At 31.3% G+C, this 27841-nt stretch overlaps 1 protein-coding gene across 1 annotated transcript; it reads right to left on the reverse strand.

The window, feature by feature from the left end:
* Positions 1-273: 273 nt before the first annotated feature.
* On the reverse strand, positions 274-26378 carry LOC141598403 (homogentisate geranylgeranyltransferase, chloroplastic-like). The gene is made up of 12 exons (XM_074418150.1): positions 26156-26378; positions 14924-15237; positions 14522-14605; positions 14355-14429; positions 14173-14256; positions 13806-13895; positions 13447-13548; positions 12505-12600; positions 12326-12397; positions 831-926; positions 641-745; positions 274-517 (listed from the first exon to the last, which is right to left on the reverse strand). The coding sequence occupies exons 1-12, from the start codon at positions 26238-26240 to the stop codon at positions 476-478; spliced, it is 1245 nt and encodes a 414-aa protein (XP_074274251.1). The 5' UTR covers positions 26241-26378; the 3' UTR covers positions 274-475.
* Between the last annotated feature and the right edge of the window lie 1463 nt (positions 26379-27841).

A 27841-nucleotide genomic window follows, 5' to 3' on the forward strand; every position in this document is an offset into this window, starting at 1 on the left:
CCGCTTTATTGACAACTTTTTGCAACATATCATCTCAATTATGCTTCAATATGTTTCGATAAAAAGAGCTTGTTATAGTTTATCTAAAAATTAATATGGGAGATATGTAATAAGGTCATATTTGAGGGAGAGAGGTGGAGTGTGGAGGTGGTATTGCGAACTTATTATGGAGATGAGAGGGATTGAGTCAGGGGTGGATGTGGTGCGTGATGAGGAGGGTTCTGAATGGCTCAAAACAAAAATTAATTTAAAGTGATGGAATCTAAGTTTTGTTCCAAAGAACATACTCAAAGATCTTCTTCATTGAATATGAAGTATCTGTTCAAAAACATGGTACAAAACGGGTTGGACTTACCACTATAAAATGTACATTTCTAAACATAACTACTCAAAATTGCACACTTCCGTACAAAAAATTATACGAATCACCAAGGCAATAGTGTTACTACTCGAGCAATTAATTTTTTAAGATAAATCAGCGAACGAAGGGGATCAAAAAGTATTCTGCATAAAATAACTGTATCACACAGAAAAAATTAAAGATTAATCACGTGAATATTGAAGACTGTACTTCTAATAATATAAAGATTTCAAAAATAATCATGAGTGAAAATTCAAAATTAAAAATCGATGATATTACCTTCCAAATGAACATATAGAACGATGTAATTGAAACATTATCGTTGAGGTTGACATATTGAGCTCGAACCCACAATATCAAAGCTAATATAGAGTGCCCAAAGATCTATACAATATACATGCACATTTAGCACCTAGTAGACATATGGAACATAAACATCAAGTTATTATGGTAAGAAAATTATACATACAGTTATTATGTTGGTAAGTGAGGATGGAGATGTTGCCCCTAGAGCCACGACAGATCCATATGCCACAAGCAACAACTTGATACACAACCAAAAGACCTGAACATTGAAGTTATATATATGAATCTCAAATCTATGAATATGAAAACAACCTTTTAGTTGTTGGTCAATAACCATTTTCATATTAAAAACCTAAAAGAAAAAATATATCGCAATATTTTCAAAAATTATATTCATAGCTTGGAGTCTTGAAGGTAACTGAAAGCTTTGTTGGTCTTGTGGTCATGCATCTAATCTAAACGAAAATATTGTCCTCATACTACTAAAAAATGAGCCTTCCATTCAATTTTAAGGACAATGGTAACTTAAATGCTAATTAGCAACTAAATAAATATTAGAGGTAAAAAACAACCAGTATTTCATTAATCACTATTAATGGATGCTAACAAAAATATCGTATAATATGGAGTAGCATTTCTTCATACTGTGAGCTTTAACACTATTGACCATTTTGTTCATACATAAGGACTAAACGAATTATACAATTCAAACCCGAAAAAGAGCATCCACGGTCCACACCACATAAAACGTGTTATTGTCGTAACATACGTACATTTTTCGACTATTGGAAATATGACTAATCTTTTGGCGGAAGGTATGATCAACATGTCGATATTATTCCCACAAAACCAATTTGAGGGCGACTAGACTCTCCGAGTAACGTTAATGCCGCAATCTCAAAGTGTAAACAATGGAATGCTTAATTGTGATTTATTTGTAATTCCTTATTGATACTTGTGTAATTTTACTTCTACATAAATAAAATCAACGAAATTACTTTTTCACATATGGATTTTACTTTTCCACATACATTTTTTCTTTAACTTTCCATATTATACCTTTTCATAAATCTAACCAAATTAACTCTTATATCGATCTTTTACCTAAAATTTAATTTAATTACTCTAAAGACTTGAAGAATAGATCATGGTTCTCTAATTAAATAATTAACTTAGTTGTTTATCAGTTATTAATATGTTTATTTGTTTATTAAAGAATGAAATTAGGGTTTTTGCTTAAGTTCAATTTCTTTCACCTACAAACATGACAACTCTACCATAGTCAATACCATGCGATAAGTTTGATCCATACAACGTTCAACAATATTAACAAGCTGAGATTGGGTTCTTATTTTCACACTTCCATTTTTATTGCGCTCAGCTGACTCACCTTCTTATATAAACTTTCCAACTTTTTATCTGACTGAAAATGACTACAGATGCGATAAAAGTTCCTTTTGGAGTATTCATATTTCTAGTTGGGCAGGCATTACTTGGATACCATACTTTGAAATTTGAATGATTACTCGTTGTGCAAACATTTGGATACCACTTGTAACCCCCTTGTACGCAATTGATTTGGTGTGTCGGAGCACAGTTGGCCAGAGGGTAGGTTCGCTAAAGGTCGGTTTGCCGGAGGGACGATCGTTGGTGGTGAAGAGCGATAAAGGGAAATGGTGGGTAAAATCAATTGAGTGACGAGATGCAAAAAAAAAATGACCAATTGAGTGATGAGATGGAAAAAAATGATAAGGGTAAAATCATAAAAAGCGTATGTGAAAAAAGTAAAATGCATATGTGAAAAAGCACAACCAAAAATCAAACTCCTTCTATAACGCTCTAAAGTGACAATTACAAGGAGGGGAATGAGGATAATAATGACGCATTATGGCCATATTTGCTAATCAGTCTATTGAGTGTATTTCTTTTAGCATAAGCGGTTACAAAAAGAGATTATACATATTTTATTAGATGAGCTGACCAACATATTTTATTTAGCAAAATTAGTTAATGTGTTTGGTAATTAGCAGATTAAACTTAATTGATTGTTATTTTTATTTGTAAATGTAAGTAAATTTTTCATTTTTGAGAATATGTCAACCAACATGTTAGACTGAATAGCATGTTGTTAAATTACATATTGATCCCAAATTTGTTGTTTCTATTGTTTAACAAACAACAAAAATGGCATATTGATTGATCAAAAGTGTTAAAATTCTTAAATATGTTAAATATTTTCCAACATGTCATTTGCCAAACAACCTGTATAACGACTCATTACCACTGCATTAATTACAAATATTAAGGCTTAATGAGTCTTTGTAATAATCACTTTGTTTGACCGTTCAAATTTTAATACTCATATTCGGTCACACAACTAAGTTAATACTTCCATTTGATCACATAACCAATTGTTATCACAATTTAACTAAATACGAATAATATTTCATTTTTCAATATAAGAAAGTTAGATGCGTGACATGAGAGAGAAGCTTGAGAGAGAAAACCTCTCTTTTACGTGAATTTCTTCATCTTTAGGCAATGGCTAAAGCAAAGAAATCTACGATCTTACAAAATAATAATAGTAAATCAATTAATAATAGTAAACAAAAAAATCAAAAAACGTGAGATCTTCAATCTGCTAGTACTAGTACGCATAATAACAATAATCTGAGTTCGCCAAAATCGAATGAAAGACCTAGTCTTAGGGTTTCACCGTTGCGATTTGAGGCGGAATTAGAACCAATTGTCGAAGATGTGGAATCGGAAGAGGAGGAAGTGAGTGCTGCTGAAGTTCCTAATTCTAAACCTGTGCTACAATTGCTTAAGGAAGATGTTGAAGGTGAGATTCTGTATTGGTCAACTTCAGTGTTCTGTTATATTTTAGGAGTTAACCCACCTAGTACGGTGGTGTCGGGGTTTGTGAATAGGGTATGGCAGGCTAATGGAGTCGATAAAATCTCTTTCTTACCAAAACGGCATTTTTATGGTTTGTTTTAAGACTAGGGAACAACAACAGATGGTTCTCAACAATGGTCACTTACTTTTTGATAAGAAACCTGTGATTATCAAAGAGTGGGGGCCTGATGTTGCTTTGATAAAACATGATGTAAAGAAGGTACCTATCTGGATGAAGTTGTATGGTTTAGAGGTGAAATTTTGGGGCTCTGGTAGTCTAAGGAAGATTAGTGAAGAGGTGGGGCGTTTCATTAAGTGTGATGACGCGACTGCCAATCACAGATTCTTTGGATTTGCTAGAGTTCTAATTGAGGTGACCATTGGGCAGGAGTTCCCTAAGGAAATCATATTTCAGGATGAATTGGGGGTAACACAGAAGGTGAGGGTGGGCTATGATTGGCTGCCTTTACCTTGTTCTAAATATAAGGGTATTGGCCATGAAGCAACACTATGCAGGAAATCTGATGCTCCTAAACCAGCTAAGAAGGTTTGGAGGCCAAAACGACCTGCACCAGTGAATGTGAGACCACAGCCAATTCTTCAGAAACCAAAGGGGGTAGGACCTGTCAGGCAGACTAGTCCCTCTGTAGTGAGTACACCAGTGACTCAGGCTGTACCATTGCAGACACCTGCGGTCCCTGTAGCAAAGGAGGTGGAAGGGCCATCTATGCCACGAAGGATTCTAACTAGGATGTTGAGGAGGGAAATACCTGAGAGCAAACAATACTCCCCTCAGGGTATTACCTTTCTAGATGCATTAAACATGACCATATCCAAGAGTGTGAGTGCGGGCAAAAGGAGATTAAGGAGCCTGCAATTGGAAAATGGATAATATTGGGTTTTGGAACATAAGGGGCCTGAATAAGCTGCATAAGCAAACTGAAATAAAGAGGTTCCTGTTTCAGAATAATGTTGGTTTGTTTGGACTACTAGAAACTAAAGTTAAAAGTAGGAATTGAATTAAAGTTAAGAATAATGTGTGTGATAGTTGGTCTATTTGCACAAATAATAGTCACCATAAAGGGGGGAGGATCTGGCTTATTTGGCAACCTAACCAGTATGTGGTGGATGTTAGGTACATTTCTGACCAGCTCATTCACTCTAAAGTATTTGATAAGTTAAGGAATATTAGTTTCTTTTTTACTATGGTCTATGGATTAAATAAAGACAAGGAGAGGGAGTCTCTTTGGGATTCTCCTTTTCATATCAGTAGGGATATTGATAATGCCTGGATGGTTGGTTGGGATTTTAATTGTTTAATGCACCTGAATGAGAGAATTGGTGGTGCTGAGGTCACTTGGTCTGACATTTCACCTATGAGGCAAATGGTGGATCAATGTGACTTGATGGAGTTGAAGTCCATTGGATCCTTCTTTACTTGGAATAATAAACACGAGGTGGGGACAAAAGTGTATAGCAAGCTTGACAGGGTTTTGATTAATGGAGATTGGCTGGTTGAGTTCCCTGAGTGCTTTGCTAATTTCCTTCCTGAAGGGCTCTTTGACCATTGCCCTTGTCTATTCAGTTTCAGACAAGAGGTAATAGGAAGGGGTTTCCCTTTAAGTACTTTAATATGTGGGCAATGTCTAAGGAGTTTCAGCAAATGGTTGGGAAGGTGTGGTCTCGGCATGTGGATGGAACTCCTATGTTCAGAGTGGTTCAGAAATTAAAGCTGCTGAAGAAAGAGTTGAAGAAGTTAGATAAGGATAACTTCAGTGACATTAAGAACCTGACTCAAGTGACTGAAGTGTCACTGAAGGAAGTCCAGCAAAAGCTCATTAAGGACCCTCTCAACAAGGTCCTTTGTGATTCTAAAATTGCTTTGTCTAAAGAAGTGATGACTCTTAAAAAGGTTAGACTACAGTTCTTGCTCTATAAATCTAAAGAGAAGTGGATGGAAGAAGGAGATGAGAATTCAGCTTACTATCATCAGAGTATCAAAAGAAGGAGAATGAGAAACAGAGTGTACCAGATTAAGAATCAAGATGGGGTCAGGTGTACTCAGTCTCATGAGATTCAGGCTGCCTTTGAAAGTTTTTATAGTGAACTTCTTGGTTCTTCTAAAAAAGTAGTGCCTGTTGATGTGGGTATTGTTAGAGCTGGGAACTGTTTATCCTCTCAACAGCAGCAGGAATTGCTTGCCCCGGTGACTGATGAGGAGGTCAAGAGAATGTTCTCCATACCTGGTAACAAAGCCCCTGGACCAGATGGTTATAGCAGCCAGTTCTATAAGGATGCATGGTCAATTGTTGGGAAGGAAATGACTATAGCTGTACGTAATGTGATTCAGACTGGTAAGCTTCTGAAGAAATGTAATGCAACTATACTTACTTTGATGCCTAAGGTGGAGGTTCCTGAGAGTGTACAGCAGTTCAGGCCTATAGCTTGTTGTAACACTCTCTACAAATGTGTTACTAAGGTCTTATGTAATAGACTTAGTTCCATTATGCCCAGGATCATCAATCCTTCTCAGAGTGCGTTTGTGAAAGGCAGGGATATAGTGGGCAATATTTTGATTTGCCAGGACCTCATTAAGATGTATAAAAGGAAAGCTTGCTCCCCTCGTGTCATGATGAAAATTGATCTTCAGAAGGCATATGACTCTGTTGAGTGGAGCTTTTTAAATGACATGCTAATTGCTCTAAATTTTCCTGGGTCCACTATTAGGATCTTGATGCAATGTGTGACCACCCCTAGCTACTCTTTATCTCTGAATGGGGAATTGTTTGGATTCTTCAAGGGCAAGAAGGGGCTTAGACAGGAGGATCCTTTGTCCCCTTTGCTTTTCACAATTTGTCTTGAATATTTGAGTAGAATTCTCGGTTGGGTTCAAAAACAGAAGAATTCAGGTTCCACCCTTTCTACAAGAGAGTTCAACTGAGCCACCTTTGCTTTGCAGATGATCTGCTTATGTTTTGTAGAGGGGATATTGGTTCTGTGGTCTTGATGCTGAGAGCTTTCCTTTCATTTTCCCAAGCCTCTGGTTTGCAAATGAAAAAGGGAAAGTCAAACATTTATAGTAATGGAGTTGATGAGGGGACTATGTATCAGTTGGTTAAGGCCTCTGGTATGAAGAGAGGGACCATCGCTTTTATATACCTGGGGGTTAATATTTCTCCTAAAAGACTGAGTGTTGAAGACTGTAAATGCCTTCTTGACAAGATCACGGATAGGATTAAAGGGATAAGAGCTAGGAGGCTATCCTATGCAGGAAGAGTAGTTCTCATAAAGGCAGTTTATAGTACTCTTCATAATTACTGGGCACGAATCTTTATCATCCCTAAGACAGTCCTTCAACAAATTGAAAGCATTTGCAGAAGATTTCTCTGGTATGGGTCTGAAAACAGGTAGAGCCCTGCACTGGTATCCTGGGAGAATATCTGTAAACCAAAAAAGAAGGGGGGACTAGGCATAAAGCAACTGATATGGTGGAATGTTGTAGCTATTGTGAAGTATGCTTGGTGGGTATTCAATAAAACAGATCATCTGTGGGTAAGGTGGGTTCACTCAGTTTATATCAAGGAACATGATTGGATTGATTATAAACCTGGTCAAGGTTCAAGTTGGGCGTGGAGGAAGGTCTGTTGGGCAAAGGATTTAGTTAAACATCATCTTCTTGCTACTGACAATTACTCTATTAAGTCGGGGTATACTTGGCTGACTAATGAAGGCCCTGATATATCCTGGCATCCTTGGACTACTACCAGATTAATTATCCCAAGGCATGGTTTCATTGTTTGGTTAACTGCTCACAAACGACTTTTGACACAAGACAGATTGATGAGAATAGGTATCATTTAGACGAATGTCTGTTTTTTATGTGGATGTAATGCAGAAACAGTGGAACACCTGTTCTTTCTGTGCCCCTTTAGTAGCAGATGCCTGGAGCTGGTTGCTGCCTGGCTGCAGATTTCTTTACCTGATAAGGGAGTGATTAAATGGTGGGTTAAGCAGAGAGCTCGTTCTTTGTTGCTGAAGCAGGTCATTGCAGCTGTTCTTGCAAGTTTGATCTATCACATTTGGTTAAGCAGGAACAAATGCCGGATTGAGGGGTCAGTACCTCATCCACAACAGGTGGTTAAGAAGTGCAAGGAGGAAACTTTGATGCGTATCAAATGTTCTAGAATGGAATCAAAAATACTAGGAGCTAATACTTGGTTAAGTGCAAGTGCAATTGTAACAATTACTTGAAATGGTCCTTAAGGCTTAGTATAAAAGCTTAAGGGAATTGTATGGGTGACTTTTTTTATTATCAATGATAACTTACACTTTCCCAAAAAAAAAAAAAAGTTAGATGCGTGACAAAAACAAATAACACGTGGTGTTATAATAAGCTATCATCAAACTAACGTAACATTTTCTGAAATAGTGATTATTTAAATCATTTGAAACAACACTTTCTCTTTATGTTATAAATGCTACATAGTTATATAGTTAATATAACCACCAATTTGGGAAGACATGGTGAAGTTGAAGTAACCATTCCTTCGACACTGATGAAAATTCATCTCTACTCGATTGTTTTCCTAACATGGCTCGTTGGCCAAAAACATTATAATTTAATCAAGCTAAAGTAGCAACATCATATTTTGGTTCATCTCATAAATTGAAAACCTTGAGGTCAAAGGATTGCTTATCAAGGTGGACACTAAAGTCCAAAGGGCTCCCACAGTGACAAATTAGCGTTTTTTATAGGGTTATTTAATGAGAATACTCTCAACTATGTCACGTCTTCTCAAAATACTACATACTTTCATTTAACTACGAATATTACCGACTAATACACCTCCTCTCTCATAATAAAACAGGCGAAAGGGCTACCTTCTCAACCGGTTAGCTATGTTTAAAACACAAAAATTTAGCCAATTTCTTTTGTTTTTTTTCTTTCGACCTACCTGTATACCTTCATTTCTCTCTTTCTTTTATCTTCCTTCTTCCGTCCTTTTGGCTTTGTACATATCACAAATTAGTCAGGATGAAATAAGTTGTTTCTTCTCCCAGCTATTACTCCCATCTCTCATCTTATAAATCTTCTTCTTTATTGTTGTCCATCTCCAGGTGTATGTAAATCCTCTTGCTTTCCCCGAATTGATTCAATTGATAGAACATTTTCTTCGATCGATTTTCCAGATTTTTACCGTCTTCCGTATAATTTGTATACCAATTTGAATTCAGCCTTTTGATTTTTTTTCAAATTACTACTTTTTCGCATAATATTTTGTTTTGCTATCTAGGTTGTATTTGGTTTTCAATCAGTATTTAATTCCTCAAGCTTTCAATTATTATAGTCTTATTTATTTGTAATTAGGTACATGAACTTGTTGTATGCTCATATTCTCATATGTTGATTGGATTTATTTATGTTTCAAAGGGCTGCATTATTCTGATTCATTAATTGATTGAACCACACCCAAGTTTTACTTCATTGATGTCATTTGCTAGTTTGATACCAATTAGAAAATGAGGGTATTGACTCCAATTAATCGGCAATTTCGACCAAATTCAAGGCATATAGTTGAAATCATCGAAATGCCTCAAATTATGGAAGAATGGAAAAAATTATAAAGCGAGAGGATATATAATTTAGCAGAAGAGAGGAGAGACAGGGGAAATGAATTGAAAAAGTTTGAAGGTTAATGTCTTTTTTTTCCAGAAAAGAAGTTTGCAGGTTATTGTAAACATAGGGGAGGAAGATGAAGTTCATTGACGGTGGGACCTACACTTGCTTTGCTTTTACCTGTAGTTACAGGTTAACAAAAGGGTAATTCTGTTAAAAGACGAAGGGTGTAATAGTTAAGTGTAATGATAGTTAAAATATACTTTGGAGTATTTTGAGAAGCACTCTAATAGGTTGGAGTATTCTCATTAAATAACCCGTTTTTTATATATGTTGTAGGACATTATACGTCCGAAAAGTTCCAATAACTTTTTCATATAAGTCATTAGACAAGCAAATAAATTTCTTAGAATAATCCCTCATAATCTCCGTGTCTAGAATCTACCTAGCTTCATCTTAAAGACAAAGGATGACCACCGTTTGGCGGCATTGTTCATCTCTAAGTTGTTACCGGTTAGGAGACATAATCATCATACAAAAAGAGATAAACATTGTCCATTTTGCATTTTTTTAGGGTCAATTAATAATTACACCCTTATATAAACCACTTTTCTAAACTTACTACCTTATAAAAAAAAGTTCAAAAATTACTACCTTACAAAGCATTTATGTATACAAATTGCTACCATTGCTTCTTTCCGGTAACTTCTTTTGTGCAATGACAAAAACACCCCTAATTTAAATGCCAACACAATCACAAATTCAATAAACACACTACAAAAATTTTTTCACCTCTCTCCCCTCTTTTCGTATCCCCCAGTTGTTACTCTAACAAACATTTGCATCAAGATTTACAAATCGACTCTCATCAACTAATGAAATATGTAGGCCTAATTAAGAGCTCTTGTTAATATAATTTTTTTTCTTATAATTTGATTAAATTAGAACCCCATTGTTTATTTCACTTTTATAATTCGAAACCCTGAATTGCATTTATATTATGTAATAAAATTATAACCCTTTTTTTTTTATAATTGGAATATGGTAGAGGAATTGTTTAGTAAAGACAATCAAAATCCAATATCAGTAGAGTTCAAAAGAGCTTCGATTTTGAAGGTGAACATGTCAAAGGCCTAAACTTTGGGGGTGTTATGAGTTAGAGGTAAGTGTCTTTGAAAAAAATGATGAAGATTCAAATGATTTGAGAAGATTCAATGGACTTTTCGACAATTTTCTGTACAATGAACAACCATTCTTGTTAAATTCAATAAACCCCCAAAATAAGAACTCTAATTCAATTACGAATAACATCAAACTGCAAATTCATTATTTCTGAACATAAACTAATTAAGGAATAAGGAGGTGAATTGACCTTTAATTGTGAAAGTTGATGATAAGTGAGGTTGGTTAAGTGATTTGTTATGGGTAAGATTGAAGAAGATGATGAATAGAACAAGACAGAGTTTAGGAAAGAGGTAGAAGGGGAAATTAGGAGAGGGTATTTTGGTCAGGAAATTTATGTTTTAGGGAAAAAATTTAAATTAAGTCGGAATATTTCATATTAAATCACCGGAAACTAACTTTGGTAGCAAATTCTATGCACATATGCTTTATAAGGTAGTAATTTTTGAAACTTTTTTTATAAGGTAGTAAGTTTAGAAAATTGGTTTATATAAGGGTGTAATTATTAATTAACCCTTTTTTTTACCAGTAAGGATCCTCTGTCCCGCTTTTGTGTCCCATTGTGTGTGCCACTCCACTCACCTTTTGACACATCACTTATTGCAAAATAAAATATTGCAATAATTATATTAATTTGTTGATGTGTTAGAAGATGATTGGAGTGGCACACAGATTGGGACACCAAATGGGACAGAGGATCCCCACTCTTTTTTTACACACACACAATGCCATTCATCTACTATATAGAAAGTTATGACCTTATGCAATCTAAAATATTATTCGCTATTAGATTGTTTTGGATCAGATTTGAATCTTTTACGATAGCAGAGGACATCTTAGGGATATGGAGTACCTCATCGAAGAGTTTCAAATGCTTTTGTCGCTGGTAGATATATTAGTGATAATATCCTTTTGACTCATGAAGCTACTCACAACATCGAGTTTCACAAAAAAAACTAATAATATATTTAATTTAAATTTTATAAATATGAAAATTTATATATTCTCCGCCAAATATTTTTACGTAATTTTAATTGACGTTTATTTGCTAAGCTCCCTAACATCCCGATCTAAAAAATCGTGCATTTATGCACGTGATTTACACTAGTATTATAAGATACTAATAAGAATATGTAAAAACAAACTCATTTTCTATCTAATTAATAATTTAGTGAAATATATCAAAAAAAAAATCACACAAAAACTTAATATCATTGACAAAATCACGTACTTTTTGGCCGAGGGTATGAGGATCGATGTGTTGACATCATGTCCACGAAAACCGTTCTAACGGTTACTAAACTCTCTAGATAATATCCACACCCGAAGTCCGAAGGCCTTATACGATGGAAACCGTGATTTCTTATCGATACTTATTGCGTAATTGAATGTTTATATACATAGAATCAACCTATTTATGTAGTGCTCTACAATAACTGTTACAAGGAGCGGAAGGGGTGAGAATTATGAGGTATTATCATAGAATTAGGCCCTGTGTTTTGGATTTAATTTTAATGAATTTAACTTATAGGAGGTTAACTTTTTTAAACTAAACTTATAGGAGTTGAACTGAACTGAACTTATTGAAGCTGAACTGAACTTATAAGTGAACTGAATTTATAGAAGTTGAACTCAAGTTAATTTATAGAAATTGAGCTAAACTTAAAGATAGTAAATTTAATTAAGTCCAACAATAGGGCCTTTATAGCCCCATTATCACTACCTTAATAACAAATACCATTGTTTTAATGTGTTTCTATAACAACCACTTTGTTTGACGGTTCAAATTTCAATATCGACCTTTATACACGGACGTAGAATCATGTTTCTGATAATTACCATGATATATTTGAACCGTATTGTGCTACTGCTCTCTAGTAAGGCACAATCGACATACACTTCAATTCCCTACAAACACAATTGTAAATAAATGATAAAATTAATAAATTAGATGTACGAACCTTTTCTTTCCCCAAACTAACACTGAAAGATTGGATGCCAAAATTTCTATCGCCATCAATATCAGGTATATCCTATTGTAAAAGTAACGTCAATACACAACAAAGTAAATAAGACACGCCCTATTTTATTTAGCAATGTGTAGTTATTCAAGGTATAATATACAGAGTAAATAGGATACCTTGAAGAGTGCTATTACTGTGACAAAGAAACACATAAAAGATGTGGCAATTATTACTGGTTGAGTCAATGTAATTGTTTTTCCTAGCACATATCTCTGCACATGGAAAACAAATATATGAAATATCATTTTAGTTTGTCAACATAATATTAGTCCAAAATGACGTTGGTGCATCCAAGGTTTATACTGATAGATGAACAATTTTTTTTAAATAAAAGACCATTATAGTTAATAAATTTAAGAGAGGAGAAATAGTACATAAAATAGGAGTTGTACTATTGATTCGTGTTTCAAGCAATTACAATAGTAACGCATATATATTATTTCATAATCTAAAGATAAACCAAGTATCTTCTATATTATTCCGATATCGATATATTAGACCATATACTATATTTTTCTCTAACAATAGGATTTAGTTAGGGTTGAGCCTCAATCTAAAGTCAGGTTGAACAAAACATAGCAACAATAAATATTCTTAAAAAAAAAATGGATAGTTATAAATCAAAAACTACGGTGTAATATACAATAATAAACATACCGAAACCGAATAAAATTGGATAGTTATGGTAAATCAAACAAAATAATTGGAACCTTTCTTAGAGAAAATTGAATAGTATAAATACTAATATGGAGTAATATTACAATAATAGTACTTCTTAGTTATTTTAAAGAAAAATACACAATGACATGATAAATTGAAAACTTCCTTTTTTTTTTTTAAATCAAACTTGAGTACAACCAGTCTTTAAAGAAACAATCTTGCGCCAAACCAAACATACATTTTGGAAATGGATTACCATTACCCTAATGTATTTGGCCCCGTCTATTTTTTCTTTTCCAGACCAGATCTCGCATAACATAAATTCCAGTATATTGACATTCAAGAAGAAGGATGGTAATTTATATTGTGTGTTGAAAAAGAAGTTCTCATGGTCTTACCTGGACGTGAATAAAGAAAGCAACTTGTAGTGTCATAGCCCTAACAATAACAATGCAAGATGCTGCAAGAAATGGTTGTTTTTTCCATCTTAGTAATGGAAGCTGCAAATTCGTAAAGTTGGACTCACGATTAGATTAATAAACACTTTAATCTTCACAAATGTAACAATTGTTTACAATAATACCATTGTCTTATTAACCCCAAATCTGTCACATTACCATTTGTAACCAATTTGTATTTTCTTTCCTCATTGCCGATTGAGCCATAATTGCAGTACAAACCAATTCGAGATTTTGAGATCACGAGATGACTTAGCTTGAACGGTACAATGTAAAATATTGTGTTAGAGTAAACTTACATCTACTGAATACGCACTTCCAAGGAAAAAACATATAAGGAGGGCCATAATCAATGGTGGAGATTGAGAGGCAAATCCAATAGCGAAACTCTGAAACGATACATGACATTGTTGAGAAAGCGTCAATTAATTAAATTATCCAAAATACAATACCTTAAACTACAAAATTACAAATTAGACTTTCATACGATAATATCAATCTAAATACGGAGCACTATTCAAACAATTAAGTGAGTAATATTAACTAATTAACTAATGACTATAATTAAGCCAGACTTATTAATCAATTATTATTGCATTAGTTCGCCAATTTATGTAGGTGTAAGAGTTGTAACTCTAAAAAAAACTTTAATTTAAATGGACTTACAGAGATGCAACATATGAATACAATTGTTGATGCAACTGTCATAGTGAATTCGCCTGAAGCAAGTGGAAGGTTTGGCTTATTAACCTAAAAAAATAGCCCTAAAAATGTTAAGTCAAGGTCATAGTAATTGCTTTTGTTGTTTGTATAAAATATAAAAAAAACATAAAAAACGGTTACAATACCTTATCTATCTCTATATCAAACAATTGATTCAATCCAACAACATAAATATTCATCAATATTGCAGGCACCAATGTCTGTGACATCAAGAGAATAATTAGATGAATTACAAGTAAAAAATGCTCGGATTTAATCAACAAATGCTAAATTATGATATAATGACTTATACCTTCAACCATCCCATAAAAAACTTATGGGATAAATCAGACATTGACTCTAATGGAAGAAGTGAAACTGATGTTACACCGATGAGCTGCAAAATAGGCAAGAATTTCTTAGAAAGAAAGACGACGCACGAAATAATTTAGGTTCAGCTAATACAAATAGTTGCGTTATACCATAAGCGAGAGGCTAAACAACAATAATAACAACATTATCCAAGCATAAAGTCACTGAAAATTGCTGGATAAGGAAGGTGGAAGGTAATGGGCTAGGAGCGGAGTCAGAATTTGCAATTAGGGGATGAAGAATTGCAACAGGGGCAAATGAATAATGCCAAAGAAAAACTCGAAAAAATTCAAAATTTTAACCAAAATGTTAGAAATTATGTATGTAAAGTGTAAGAACTCACGGTGCCAATTATAGTATGAGGACGAGAAAAGCGGTAAAAGACGTCTAGTTGCTTTGGTATATGATTAAAGAAGCTTGAAAATTTGTCGTCGTCATTTGTGAAACTAGCTTCAGGTGTGAAGGGTCGACTTAGTCTCCTTAACACTCTTCTTTTAACCAGCTGCTTGTTTTCAAGGATAATAGGATTATTATTAACAATAATTTTTGCTTTTATAAATTGTTTGTGACATGATCTTGATGATATTCTGCAGCATATTTGTCGACTTTGAATACTCCACCGACAGTCAGGGATGTTTAACGATGATATCCGACAACCTGCACATTTAGCACAAATCCAAAAGCGTCATATATTACCTTCCAATTACTTGGCTTATTTCTGGTAGAGTTTTGTGGCTAAACTTGGTAAGATGGTTCTACTGGTAACATATTCAAGATTTTTAGACGACGACGACGACAACAACAACAATATCAGAGCCTTAATCCTAAAATGATTTGGGGTATGCTGCCATGAATCATCCTTTAGAACTGGGTGATCGCACAACTCAAAATACGAAAATATAGAAAATGAAAAGTGAAAAGCAAAAGAGGAGTGAAACATAATATAAAGGTCAAGGTAAACTTATAAGTTTTAAAATCGAAATCTGAATGCTAAATTGCTAATGTTGATATTCGCCAAAACAAATCTCAATCACATAAGTTGAAGTGTTAAGCCAAGGATGGTGAACTATTTAATCGTCTAACGCATTCTCATCAACTCAAGTGTCAAGACTGTTAAGGCATTAATCGTCCCTTACTTCGTAAATCACGCTAATTAAAACTATACTCCCGTTTCACAATTACCGCCTCAAGCCCTCAGTAGTCATCACCTAGGTAGCACGGACACTCCTCCTAACTAGCCATCCCGTGTCCGACACCGTGTCCGACACCCGGACACCCGACACTCGTTGGACACACGCCTAAATATGTTATAATTTAGACGAGGAATAAATGTCAAAAGACATTGATTAGAAGATTGGATTGGGTGGGAAATGAGAAATAGTTATAGTTAAAGGTCAAATTTTACCTTCAATTACCTAAATTTAGTATCAAATACCTACAAAAATAAAGTCATACGTTATTTATAACCATAAAATATGTTTTTTTATTAAATTTAAATAGCGTGTCCCGTGTCCTAAATTTCATGGGATGCCGTATCACGTGTCCGTGTCCGTGTCCGTTTTGGTGCAACCTAGGTCGTCACCAATAATACCCCTCCCTAAATAGACAAAGTATCAACCAACGAAGGTTAACCCATTGGTTAAGAGTCCAACTTATGACTTTGAGGTTAGGGATTTGATTTTCATTGTGTTAAAATATAGTCACGTTGATAGGCAATTGTAAATCCCACTGTCATGGTATTCGAGTTCATGACTATGACCTTGGCGTGTGTATAATAATTTAAATCGAACTTTTATTCATCAACTGGATAAGGCTTTGATTGTATGTGGAGTATCCCAAATCGAAAATCAGAATGGAGTAAAGTTATCCAACCCAATGTAGATACAAAAATTTATACTTTCTATGTAAATAACTTTTACATTTTCTTCGCTCTTTGAAAAAAAAAAAAATTGGATCCGCCACAGGTATGATCAAACATTTTCTCATGAATTTAAGATAAGAAGTTCTTCGTATTATAGTCCTTGGATATGTGATTAGGACATAATAGAAAAAAAATTAAAATGGACCATGAACTTAAAGACTGTATCTATACTATATAATTAAAAGGTTAGGCAAAAGCAATAAATTTAATTCCACATGTCACTGCAATAAATTTAATTCCACATAGGCTTAGCAATCAATTTACTTTCTATACATTTTAATTATCTATTTAATTTATTACTAATTAACAAACCAAAAAGATGAGGAGACAAAGGAGTAGCAAAAAAATGACAAAAAAAAAAGAGTAGTTTATTATTCACATTTCACCCAACCTCTATGATCTATATATATCTATAAAATTTACTTAAAAGACTACATAAACCATTTAGTTTTATTAATCCATAAAATATTATATTATTATTAATTATAGTTAAAAGGGTAAAGTTAAACAAAGGCTACCTAAACCATTTAATTTTATTTCAAATGACATTTTATAATACATTACTTAAATACGATATTACTATGACTATATCTATACAATATTGTTAAAAGGCTTCTAAAAGCATTACATTTAATTCCATGTGGCGTACTCATTAAATTTCATTCTATGTTGCATTTGCATAATTTTTAAATTTATATTGATTATTAAATTTACTAAAATTTCTTACAAAAGTGTCATCATATATTTTGTAACATATAAGTTAAAGTAAATCAAAGTAAAAGACTTTTAAAAGCGTTAAATTTAATTCCATGTGGCATAATCATTAAATTTTATTCTATGTTGCATTTTTATAATTTTAAAATTTGTATTGATTAAATTTACAAAAATTTCTCACAAAAGTGTCATCATATATTTTGTAACATATAAGTTAAAATAAATAAAGGGATATTATCATTATTCTTAAATTAATTGTATACATTAAATATTTCTTGAGTTAAAAAAATTTCAAAAGTGATGTAATTTATACAAATTCCCTTACAAATTTCATAATTTTTGTAACATATAAGATAAACCAAATCTAAGGGTATTAGCATTAATCTTAAATTAGTTTTATACATTAAATATTTCATGAGTTAAAAAAAATTCAAAATTAATGAAATCTATACAAATTCACAAATAAAATTTAACATTTTAATTAAAGTTTTTGTAATAAAACCTGTTAATGAATTGATTAAAATTCCTCCATACTTATTTTTCTAATTTATAAATTTGATTAAGTGTTTGTTGAAAGTGTTGTATTTTTTTTTTGTAAATTGTTATACTTTACTTTCCTAAAATTAAAACCTTTTTAATTAAAAATAAAAATAATTTTGTAGTTTAATAACGTTCCTAAAAGTAAAAGTATGACATTTTACTTCAACTACTATTTAAAAACAAGGCAATTGAAAAACTATGACATTTTTCACATTAGTCCAATTTACTTATTATGTGAAAAACTATTCACGCATCTAAAAACAAGGCAATTGAACACCCACAATTTTCATTAACCTTTTTCCTAATTAATTTACCTCTTAAGGTCCTCATAATAAATTATCTTATTTATTAATACTCATAACTCACAAAATAAATGAAAAGGAATATGAAAAATGAGAATCAATGGTTGTATAATCTTATTTAATAATACTCATAACTCACAAAATAAATAAATGAAAAGTAAAATGAAAAGTTTAAAAGTAATGGTTGTATAATGGATATAAAACTAATAGTTTCCATTCACTAATCCTTCATTTAATATCCATTGATCATAAATTTTCAAATTACATACTATATTTCATGGTTGAATATTATATTTGATTTTGGTGAGTATGAACATATGGTATATAAAAATGAATTAACATCTCTTATATGAAATTGTTATTGTTGTTGTTTTGTAGTATGATAAAGTATTTTAATTTTTTATGTTATTCGTACTTATGAATCGTTTGCTTTATATTGGAATTTATACTTTTCATCTGGGTTAATTTAAATGGCCTACATGTGAGAATATTTTGATTCTTTTGTTAAATGTTCGTCATGTTGATGTTTTCTCTTTGATCAATAAAACATGTGTATCAACTCTACAAAGATCATCAAAGGCACGTGAATGTAGATATGGTAGAGCCTCGTGCAAGTAGTTTGAAGAAAGAAGATAATCAAAAGGCACAAGACTAAGGTGAAAACTAAAGATAAAACTTAAGGTATAAACTAATAAATTATTGATGTATCGTTTTATTAGTAGATAAAGACAAAAAAAATGTACTTTGTGTCAAATGACAATGAGTTGTAAAGTTTGTATAACAGATTTTGGATAACTATTTTGTTCATATTAGGGTAATTTTTTTTCACTTTCTCATATTTAATTTCGTAGATCAAACTATTTATGTTTCAAACACAATGTGTAATTATTGTCTTGTACTACTATACTAATATATCTTCATTTCTGCAAGAATTTGTTGTACATTTAGTTTAATTAAACATTATTATTCACTTTTGAGTATTAAGAAGCACGTGTAAATTTTAGTAAGAAAATTTATGTTTATCTCGTGCATTGCACGGGTAAAAAAACGAATATACAATCAAAAGGCTACCTAAATCATTTAATTTTAATTCACATGACATTTTTATAATCCATTCATTCATAAATTATTATCCTTGTTATTACTATTATTATTATTACTATTTTTATTATTACTATTATTATTATTATTATTATTATTATTATTATTATTATTATTATTATTATTATTATTATTATTATTATTATTATTATTATTATCTATACAATAACATAAAAATGATATTTTGTGTAATTCCTTAAGTATCAAGTGACATCATCTTACTCTAACTAAGTGATCATTTAAGAACCTTTATAAATTTTCTAACATAAATATGCACTAAATTTTTCATAACCGTGACTAATGATCTTGGTAACTAAAAAGACAAAATAAAGATAAAAATGCACTAAAATTTTCATAACTACATGAGTAATGATTTTGGTAACTATAAATCAATGTTGTCAGGATCGGGATTCTACTTTGGATCGATGGGGAGGGTAGGATCGAAGCGGTAGAACCGGATCGTAGAATCGCAAGATTCTACAAACTCACTAAATATAATTTTTTATTTGGTAAAAACATATAATTGAAAATAAAAACACTTATTTATTGTAATATTTATTCATAAAATATTGGTAATTAATGATTTTAGTATCATTGTATGAACAACTTACACGAAATTTAGGTTTTACGGTGTCATTATATAAAACTATATATTAATTTTTTAATTATGGAATCGGATCGTAGGATCGTAAAATCGTAGGATCGTAAAATGATCCCATCTCTTGAAATTTTCAAATTAATAGGATCGTAAGATTCTACAACTATGATAAAATCGTAGGATCCAGGATCGGTCAAGCATTTTTGGATCGTAAAATCGTAGAATCGTTGGATCGAATCGCGATTCTGACAACAATGCTATAAATACAAATGCATGGGCCCGGGGGGATTCAACCCCCTCGCCATCAAAAAAAAAAAGACAAAAAAAGAAAAACTATAAAGACAAAAAATAAAAATTGGCTAAATAAATGACTGTGTAAGAACCTTAAAAAACTCTCTAAGTAATATGCATTAAATTTTTCATTACTCCATTATCGTTAATGATCTTGGCAACTAAAAAGACAAAAAATATTATTTGCATACTTTTGTTTAGTCTTTTACACTCTATTTAATTGGATTCTAATTTATTTTTGTTTATTTTCAGAGTTACTTACCAAGGATCTAAACGTGAAATGTCGAGGTATAAACAATTAATATTTTATTCTTTTTTACTTTTATTTCAAATATACCAAGTATTTTTGTTTCGCTTAAGTAAGTTTAATTTAGTGGTTACAATGCTCGAATATTAAAATGGAATACTAACTTAGAGGTTGTCATTAAGACAAATCAAACCATCATACAGATTTAGGAGTTTTGGTGTCATTCCTCATTACATAGTTTTGGCTCATATCAAAAAATTTCAAAATACCCTAACTATAATATATCTCCAAGTAAAAAAGAAAGTGAGAAAAAGCCAAAAACACTTTCACGAACAATACACCGAAAATAAAACAACAAAAAAAGTCAAACCCGTGATTTTCACGGGTCACAAAACTAGTACATAGTTTAAAAGACTACCTAAAACATTAAATTTTATTCCATAGGCCATTTTTACAATTAATTTGTATTTAGTATTTGATTATAGAATATTTGATTAGTGACAAACGACAATATAATATTGACGTCTTGATGGATAATTCTTACTAAAAAAACACACATTGAATTATAATTGAGTTAGTGCCCCACCAAAAAAGTAAAAAAATATTTGGGAGGTGTATGTCAATTATAAATAATTTTATTTAACAAATAATTAAAAAAAACACATGAACACCGAAACTTTTACTACTTCTATGATAATTATTTTTATTTTGAATGAGACCATTAAATGTAACTAAATTATCCTACAAAATAATCTTTAAAAATTTCCAGGATCAACTTAAAAATAGTTTAAGTACTTATGACTTAAAAATTGAGAAAATAGAATTGCGGTCATACAAAAGAACGGTCTCACAAAAAACATTATCTTTATGTAGAATTTAGAACATAATCAACACAAATATTTATTATAATATTTATGTTATAATAATGAAAAAATGATACTCAAAAGTCATGAACCTTGCTCCATATTTATGCCTATATTAAATTTAATAATAATAAAAAAAGATGTTCAAAAGTCATACAAAATATCCTCAATTGTTTAAATATTTTTCATGGATGAAGAAATTTGTGAGGCCAAAAAAAAAATCTAAAACATTAAATGCAAATTGCATAACAAGCATTAAAATTTGGCTTTTTTAATTTCTAGATTAATTAAACAACAATTAAAATCAAATAAAATTTATATTAAAATTTAAATTTCTACGTTTACTGTTAGAATATTCTAAGCAACAAATAAATATCTCATAATTCTAATTCTACGCCATTTATAAAATAATAAAGAGTTTGAAATATTGAGGACAAATAATAACATACTTAACATTAAACATTTACCTTTTAATTTTTAAAACTGGAATAGGTTAAACGACAAATAAAAATTTACATCACTCTAATTTTAAACTGTTTATATGTGCAATTTCCTCTTAAATTGTATTGCAATAAACTTGCTCAATTTCATTAAATTGGATACATATATAAATCTATAAATATAATTTATAAATAAAAGACAAGGCAACATATCTACCATCTTTTAATTTCATAAGATAACTCCCTAAATAATTCTCATGCAATGTGGATTTTGTAAAAAAGAAAAAAAAATTAAAACAAACCTTTTACATTTAATTTCTCTTTACTATATATTTATGTCTATATTAAATTTGCTTATAATGAAAAAAAAAATGCTCAAAAGTCATAAAACCTTGCTACATATTTATGTATATATTAAATTTGATAATAATAAAAAAAAGATGCCAAGAGTCATGAAACGGATCCCCATTTGGCTATAAATGTTTGACGGAAGGCAATATTTATGAGCCAAAATTCAAGCCAATATCTTTTTATCCCCATCGCCAAAAGAATTGTATATATGTGTCAATAATCTTTCTTATCATTGTATCAGCATCAAGGTAAGTGTATTAAGGTTTTAAATTAATTAATTATTTATTTTTAAATTCCATTGGTTATGAACTACTCTTCACTTTTTAAATCTTCGCATATATGTTGTTTTGTTCTCATTTAGGAGCTATCAAGATTTGTGGAGTTATGCTATTCAAAGGTAAATACGCTTACATCTTTATGATTCAATGCCCTCTTTCGTTCATTATTTAAGGGAAAACTTAAATTAATAACGATAAGCTTAATATTACATAATCAAATTCCACCATTTTGTTTGTTATTAATCACTTAGTGGTTTTTTGTTTTGTTTTTGTAGAGATATATAGTTCATTGGAAAAACAAAACTATAAGAACAAGAAAATACTAGAATTGCTTAAACAAATACTCTGCCCAATCCACTCAATACTATATTATAAACAAATTACAAGATTCACAACATAAATGAGAATGACTAATTGTTTTTAGGTTCATAAAATTTTTTGGGTATTTCAGAAACTTTCAAATGTATGTTTTATTTGGGCATGGGTTGCTTTTTTATTCATCATTTTTCCTTTGAAAAATAGCTCTCATAGAAGGAAATTGGTGTTGTGTGGATCTCAATTTTATCAAGTTAGACAAAAAAAATCTTGTTGACATGGATAATGGCTAAATGGAAATTATTATCTAATATTTATGCGTACATGTCATATTATCTAATCGATATGCACAACACATAATGAGATTGCAATGAGATTAGAGTAGGCTACTATTTAACTCATTTTATCATTTATGAAAAAATTTAAAATTTAGGATTTTTGACAAATTGATATAGATGATATACTAAGACTAGCATTTATTAACTTCATAATTATTATACTATAAAAAATAGAGTAAATTAAAAATTACCCCCATTTAAAATTCAGTTTTTTAAAATTACTCCCTTATATAATTTTTTTCTTAAATTACTCCCTTAAAATACAATTTTATCAAAAATTGCTTGAAAATTCCACTTTAGGCGATTTATTCCGTTTGTTTTTGAACTTATTCTCCATTGTTATACATTTCAAATTATAAATTGGTTAAGTCACAAACGAAATAAGTTCATAAACTGACAGAATAAGTAATTTAAGTTGGTGTTTTGAATCAATTTTTGATATAAGTGCATCTTAAGGGAGTAATTTTAGGAAAAAAATTATATAAGGGAATAAGTTTAAAAAAACTTGATTTTAAAAGGGAGTAATTTTTAATTTACTCTAAAAAATATGATTTATGCGAATTATGACAAGATAAAAAACCCTATAATCCTATATGTTTTTAGCTCTTTACATTGTGAGATTTATCATTCTCAAAAAAAGAAAAAAAAAAGAGAAAATCATTCAACATTATGCATTCATTTGCCCTTTCGTCTTCACTTACTAACTTTATTTATCCTAGATGACAAAGAGACGTTCCAACTTTCACATAGAAAATTTAGTACAAAATCTATACAATCTAATTAAAAAGTAATCTTAGTTATTTATTTTTTACATGGGTGTCACGAATTGCTGGGTTCATTGATGATTTGAAGGTAATTTTTTTAACCACATGTTATTAGTATATTAATCAAAATAGCAACTAAAGTACAATCTATAGTTTTGAAAATAAACTGAAGTTGTCAAAGAAATAAGGCATCAACTAACTAAATTTTATGTCTTTCAAGACTATATTTTTTAAATGGATCAACTAATTACTTGGACAAATATAAACAATACGATAAAAAAATAAAACTAAAAACAGATAAACCCGTGAATATCACGGGTCACAGATCTAGTTATAGGATTTAAAATGATACTACTTGAATTAATGAAGAAAAATCTCACAAGAGGAAATTAAAATGGACCATGAACTTTAAGACTGTATCTATATATCTATATCTATATATAATAATAAAAAGACAAACTAACTACCTATTCTAATGACACGTTAACATTTTTAATTATTTAGACAACCCACCTCCACTTCACCAAGTCAACAATAAAGAAAAAAAAAAGCACTAAATAACATCATTGTCTCACAAACATTAAAATTTGTCTTTTTAACTTCATAGTAAACTAAACGACTTAAACAACAATTAAACATCAAAATAAATTCTAAATTTTAAATTTAAGACTTTATTGTAAAATAAGTTATCTCGCAAAAAAAAATGAACATATAAATAAGCTTTTACTATTTTATTGTTACAATGTCATATTAATATTAATTTAATTGTGCAATATTATGTTGTATAATTGTACCCGTTAGTTTCAATTAATTAGTTAAATATAAAAAAGAGCTTAAAAAATAAAATAACATAGTTTTTTCATATAACGTACTTTAAATACTTCATAGCGTAGTAAATTAAATATTATAGTACATGAATAGCATAGAGAGCACCAATGATATAGTTTTAAGGCCATGTTATCATGCTATGAAACAACAAAAAATATATTGCAATGAAAAAAACAAATTAATGTAAAAAAAGAAACAATCACAGCCTACAAGTGGTGTTCATGTGAAATTGACAGGTTACGAATGAAAATAATGAAAATATATGAGAACCAAATTAAAAGTAAAAAAATATTGGCCAATGATGAAAATGAGCAACGGACATATCGCCTATTCAATTAATACGATTAATTTTATATCACAGTTCTCAATGTCCAATTAAGTAGTTTTATATTACATTCATCTTGTATTATGTCTACTTACCCATCCATATATATCTTAATTTATATAAAAACAAATATTAAAATATTGATATGGTTCTCACCAAATTACATGAATTATAATTCGGGTGAAACATTTTTGTGTGTGTTAGCAACAAAAATGTCAACATGTTTCATACTAATGAGATTACAATTATGCGTAAACTTAAACAATTAATCTTAAACGCACTCGTGAATTTCACGGGTGCAAAAACTAGTTATAGGATTTAAAATATACTACTTGAATTAGGGGTGCTCACCGGTCCAAAACCGGACCGGACCGGATGAACCCACGGACCGGATAACCACATATCCCAAGACCGCGGACCGGACCGGTTAGAAGGGGACCCGGACCGGACCGGACCGGAACCCTTTAGGTCCGGTTTTTTCCGGGTTTGGACCGGACCGGTACTAATTTATAAGGCAATTTAGTTTTATTTTTTTATGTGGACCGGACCGGACCGGACCGGAGACCGGTCACCATATTTTTTGAGACCCGGAGACCGGACCGGTATGTATCCGGTCTGGACCGGACCGGACCGGCCGGTCCGGGTCGGTCCGGTTTGCCGGTCCGGACCACTTTTTGTTCACCCCTAACTTGAATTAATGAAGGAAAAATCTCACAAGAGGAGTGCGTCTCTCAAACCTATTAATAAAATTTAATGGGAGCATGATTGACTGAGCCAAAATCAACTCAAAAATCCAACGATTTTCTACTTATAATGTCCTAAACTTAAGCACACAATCAAGGTAACAAATTTCAACAAAATTGACTAATCCAACTAATCGAAAAAGTGATTAGATGCGAAATTATTCTTATTTTATCCCACAAAAATTGTCGTAAGTTTGATTCTGATGTTTGAAAATTGGCACAATGACAATCCAAGATAAATGAAAATACTATGGTGTAATTCATAAATCATAAATGTAAATCAAATAAGAAGAAATACATGACTAACATGAAAACATTGAATGCATTATCCTTAAATACAATAACGTAAATCTCATCACCAAGTGTCTTTTTAATTAGTGCCAAGGACGTAAATTACCATCAATGACAAAACAAATGTTACATCGACAAAATGTTAAAACAATGTTAGGCGTTCATATTTCATACTACCATCGATTCTTTGAAATTGCCCCACTTTAGAAAACTTCTGAGGAATATTTTAATTAAATAAGGTAATTTCAAAGAACTGTAGGGAATAATATATAAAGAGTAATTTACAAATAAGAAAATGTATACCGAGTAGAAGATCGTAACGTACCGTTCTCAAAAATGTCACAGCGACGTAGAGAATTGACATAGACACTCTTTATATGTGGGTGCAACAGGTTTTCAGCACCATACATGTTATGGAATGGAGTTCTAATTTTCCAAAAAAAAAAAAAATTATCTTCTCCCTATAAATATAAAAACCTCCTCCTATCTCTAATTCTCTATACTTGAAAATCGGAGTCAACAATTCTAAAATTTTGATATTTTTTTTGGTGAGTAAATCCTTTTGATTAACAAAAAGCAATCAGCAATAAAAGAAGGTTCCATAAAAGAATTTCCCAAGAATTAATATACGTTAGGATTTGTATGCCATAAAAAGGAAATACTAAAGTTTACTACATTTAATTAATAGTTAATACCAAAGTTGACTGGTGTGAGTGGTAAGCTAGGTAGCACCAAAACGGACACGACACGGACACGTGACACGACATCCCATGAAATTTAGGACACGGGACACGTTATATAAATTTAATAAAATATATATTTTATAGTTATAAACATTCAATTTTATTTTTATTAAATTATATGATATTAAATTTAAATAAGTAAAGGTAAAACTTGTCCATGATTATAACTCATTTTCATTTTCCATCAAAACTCATCTTCTAATCAAGCTATTTCAACAACTCATTTCCCGTCTAAAGAACATCATTCACCCCAAATGATGTCCAAATGTTATGGATACGCGTCGGACACCGCCCAAATACCATGGACACGCGTCGGATACGTGCCCAAATAAATGTTGAAAGTTAGACACGGCTTTAATTTATAGGCGTCCGACACGTTTCGGCGTGTATCCGAGGAGTATCGGTGTCCGACACGGTATCGGACACGGGACGTCTGATTAAGAGAAGTGTATGTGCTACCTAGGTGGTAAGAGCTCCCATCTCAATCCATTAAATTGCCTTCAGTATCCCGAAGGAGATTGCTCTAACTGTCAGTAGAGGATGCTCCTGGTCAACATCAAAAAAAAAAAATAATTAATAGCTAATAAGTAATTAAAAAACCACTTTTTCATATTAGCTCAAAATGGCTTTTAGATTTGACACATGTTTTCATAATACGCTTACATTTTTATATTATACGTCTTCAGTTTTAATTCAAACTAGTTTTAAACCCGTGCAAAAAAATGCACGGGTCAAAACGCACGGCTTAAACCCGCGCAACAAAAAACTGCAGGGGTTGAAAACGCACGGCTTAAACCTCATTTTAGCATAAGATGATAATTTTGCCAAAAACTTCACACAACAATAAATTTTAACCCTCTATTTCAACCTTCCTTCTCATAATCTCACCCAATCACATAAAAACACAATAAAAATAATAATATAACGAATAAAAAGCAAATATTCTCATTGTGACTCTCATCATATTTGGATGACTTTCACAAAAAATCATAAGATAAAAACTTTTTGTTGTTGTGGGGGGATGAGAGTGAAAATATCAACTTTAGAAGGGGATCTCTTTGTTGTTGTGGATGGTCTCAAACCAGCGTGATTATGTTCAATGTTATTACAATATAAAAAGTCTACAATTGGAAAATCGACATATAATTTAAGTTATTAATCACTACCACTGATTCGACAAAAATTATATTAAAAAGTGTATGATTATTGAGATTGAATAATGGAGGACAATTGCCTGTACATGCAGCTAAAAGTATACTGTTTATAAA

Source organism: Silene latifolia, chromosome 9 (genome assembly GCF_048544455.1).
Source record: "Silene latifolia isolate original U9 population chromosome 9, ASM4854445v1, whole genome shotgun sequence".
In the NCBI taxonomy this organism is placed as follows: Eukaryota; Viridiplantae; Streptophyta; class Magnoliopsida; order Caryophyllales; family Caryophyllaceae; genus Silene; species Silene latifolia.

Coding starts and splice junctions, on each gene's coding strand:
- LOC141598403 (XM_074418150.1), bottom strand. CDS start 26,240: ATGTATGGTGCTGAAAACCTGTTGCACCCACATATAAAGAGTGTCTAT. Junction 14,430..14,521: donor TTTTTATGGGATGGTTGAAG/GTATAAGTCATT, acceptor TTGATGTCACAG/ACATTGGTGCCTGCAATATT. Junction 927..12,325: donor TTAGTTTGGGGAAAGAAAAG/GTTCGTACATCT, acceptor TTCAATGTTCAG/GTCTTTTGGTTGTGTATCAA.